Genomic DNA, 1,814 nt, shown 5'->3' with positions numbered 1-1,814 from the left:
CTATGGGGCTCTATGGGTCCCTATGGGGATCTATGGGGTTTATGGGGCTCTATGGGGTCTCTATGGGGCTCTATAGGGTCTCTGTTGGGCACTATGGGGTTTATGGGGCCCTATGGTGTCTCTATGGGGTCTCTATGGAGCTCTAAGGGGTCTCTATGGGGGTCTATGGGTCCCTATGGGGTCTGTATGGGTCTCTATGGGGTATCTATGGGCTATCTATGGGGCCTATGGGGATCTATGGGGCTCTATGGGGTCTCTATGGGGCTCTATGGGGTTTATGGGGCTCTATGGGGCACTAAGGGGCCCTATGGGGATCTATGGGGTTTATGGGGTGCTATGGGGTCTCTATGGAAAATCTATGGCTCTCTATGGGTCTCTGTGGGGTGTCTATGGGGCTCTAAGGGGTTTCTATGGGGCTCTAAGGGGTCTCTGTGGGGACATTTTGGGGTCCCTATGGGTCTCTATGGTGTCTTTGTAGGGCTCTAAGGGGTCTCTATAGGGCTCTATGTGGTTTATGGAGCCCTATGGGTTATCTATGGGGCTCTATGTGATCTCTATGGGGCTCTGTGGGGCTCAATGTGTCCCAATGCGTCTTTATGGGGCATCTATGGGGCTCTATGGGGTCTCTATGTCCCTCTATGTATCCCTATGGGTCTCTATGGGGTCTATGAGATCTGTATGGGGCTCTATGGGTTCTCTATGGGTTTCTATGGGGTTTCTATGTGTCTCTATGGATCCCTATGGGTCTCTATGGTTCCCTATATATCTCTTTGTCTCCCATCGGTCCCCCATCGTTCCCATTACATTTTCTCGCCGTTTCTCCGTTTCCTCCTTTTCTTCCTCGTTCAATCTCCGTTTTTCATCGCCTCCATTTCCCGCTTTACTCCTCACGCGGGGCCTTATCCGCTGTCCCGCCCCCTCTCTGAGGTAACTCGCTCTCCGATTGGCCCGCTCCATTGTCAATCACACCTTTCTCTGAGGCGCCTCGCTCTGCGATTGGCTCCTTTCCCTTTTAGTCCCACCTCCGTCTCTGATTGGTCCAGTTACCTTTTTGTCCCACCCTTTTTTTTACGCGCCTCATTTCTGATTGGTCCCAAGCCCTGTCAATCTCACCCCTTCTCCGAGCAGCCTCGCTCTCCGATTGGCCCAGATTCCCTTTAGTCCCACCCCCTCTCCGATTAGCCCCATCCTCCTGTCAATCACACCCCCTCTCTGAGGCGCCTCGCTCTCCGATTGGCTTCTCTCCCTTTTAGTCCCACCCCTCTCTGTGGTAACTCGCTCTCTGATTGGCCGCCAGCTCCGTGAGGGAGGAGGAAGGAGACAAGATGGCGGCGGGTCCTGGCGCTGCTGGAACCGCTCGTGTATCGAGCGGGCGGGAACTGGGCTGCGTCCCTGAAGTGGCGGCCGCTTTAGGAGCCGTAGCCCGACAAGGGTAAAAAGCCATTTAATTTTATTCATTTTTCTATTTTTTTGACCCATTTTTGGGGTATTTTGAGGTATTTAATGTGTTTTTTAGGTTCGATTTTCTTTGCGCTCCGTTGTTTCATCCCCGGCATCGACGTGAGTTTCGGTTGTTGCCCGCTAAAGAACGGCCCGGCCCGCAAACCAGATCCGACCTGCTGCTGGCGGGGAGGGGTACGGGATTATATGGGGTTCTATGGGTTCTATGGGGGGATATGTGGTTATAATGGGGTTATATGGGGTTATATGGGGGATATGGGGATATATGGGGCTATAATGGGGGGATATGGGGGGATATGGGGTTATATGGGGGGATATGGGGTTATATGGGGGGATATGGGGTTATATGGGGG

The 1,814-nt window shown here is 53.0% G+C and overlaps 2 protein-coding genes across 2 annotated transcripts in view; one reads left to right on the top strand and one right to left on the bottom strand.

Annotated features, from left to right (window-relative positions):
• Nucleotides 1-1,301, bottom strand: part of LOC116652645 (serine/arginine repetitive matrix protein 1-like) — a 4,553-nt gene extending 3,252 nt beyond the window's left edge. The window contains exon 1 of the mRNA XM_032441716.1: nt 805-1,301. Coding sequence (XP_032297607.1) covers nt 805-957 — 153 coding nt within the window. The 5' untranslated portion in view covers nt 958-1,301. The remainder of the gene's footprint in view (nt 1-804) is intronic.
• PRMT5 (protein arginine methyltransferase 5) overlaps nt 1,298-1,814 on the top strand; it is a 34,587-nt gene continuing 34,070 nt past the window's right edge. The window contains 2 exon segments of the mRNA XM_015850686.2: nt 1,298-1,432; nt 1,517-1,635. Of these exon segments, the coding sequence (XP_015706172.1) occupies nt 1,326-1,432; nt 1,517-1,635 (226 nt within the window). The 5' untranslated portion in view covers nt 1,298-1,325.

The sequence above is a fragment of the Coturnix japonica genome, unplaced genomic scaffold (genome assembly GCF_001577835.2).
Source record: "Coturnix japonica isolate 7356 unplaced genomic scaffold, Coturnix japonica 2.1 chrUnrandom511, whole genome shotgun sequence".
NCBI lineage: Eukaryota > Metazoa > Chordata > Aves > Galliformes > Phasianidae > Coturnix > Coturnix japonica.
Note: the sequence above shows the minus strand (reverse complement) of the source record. Positions and strands in the feature narration are given on the sequence as shown.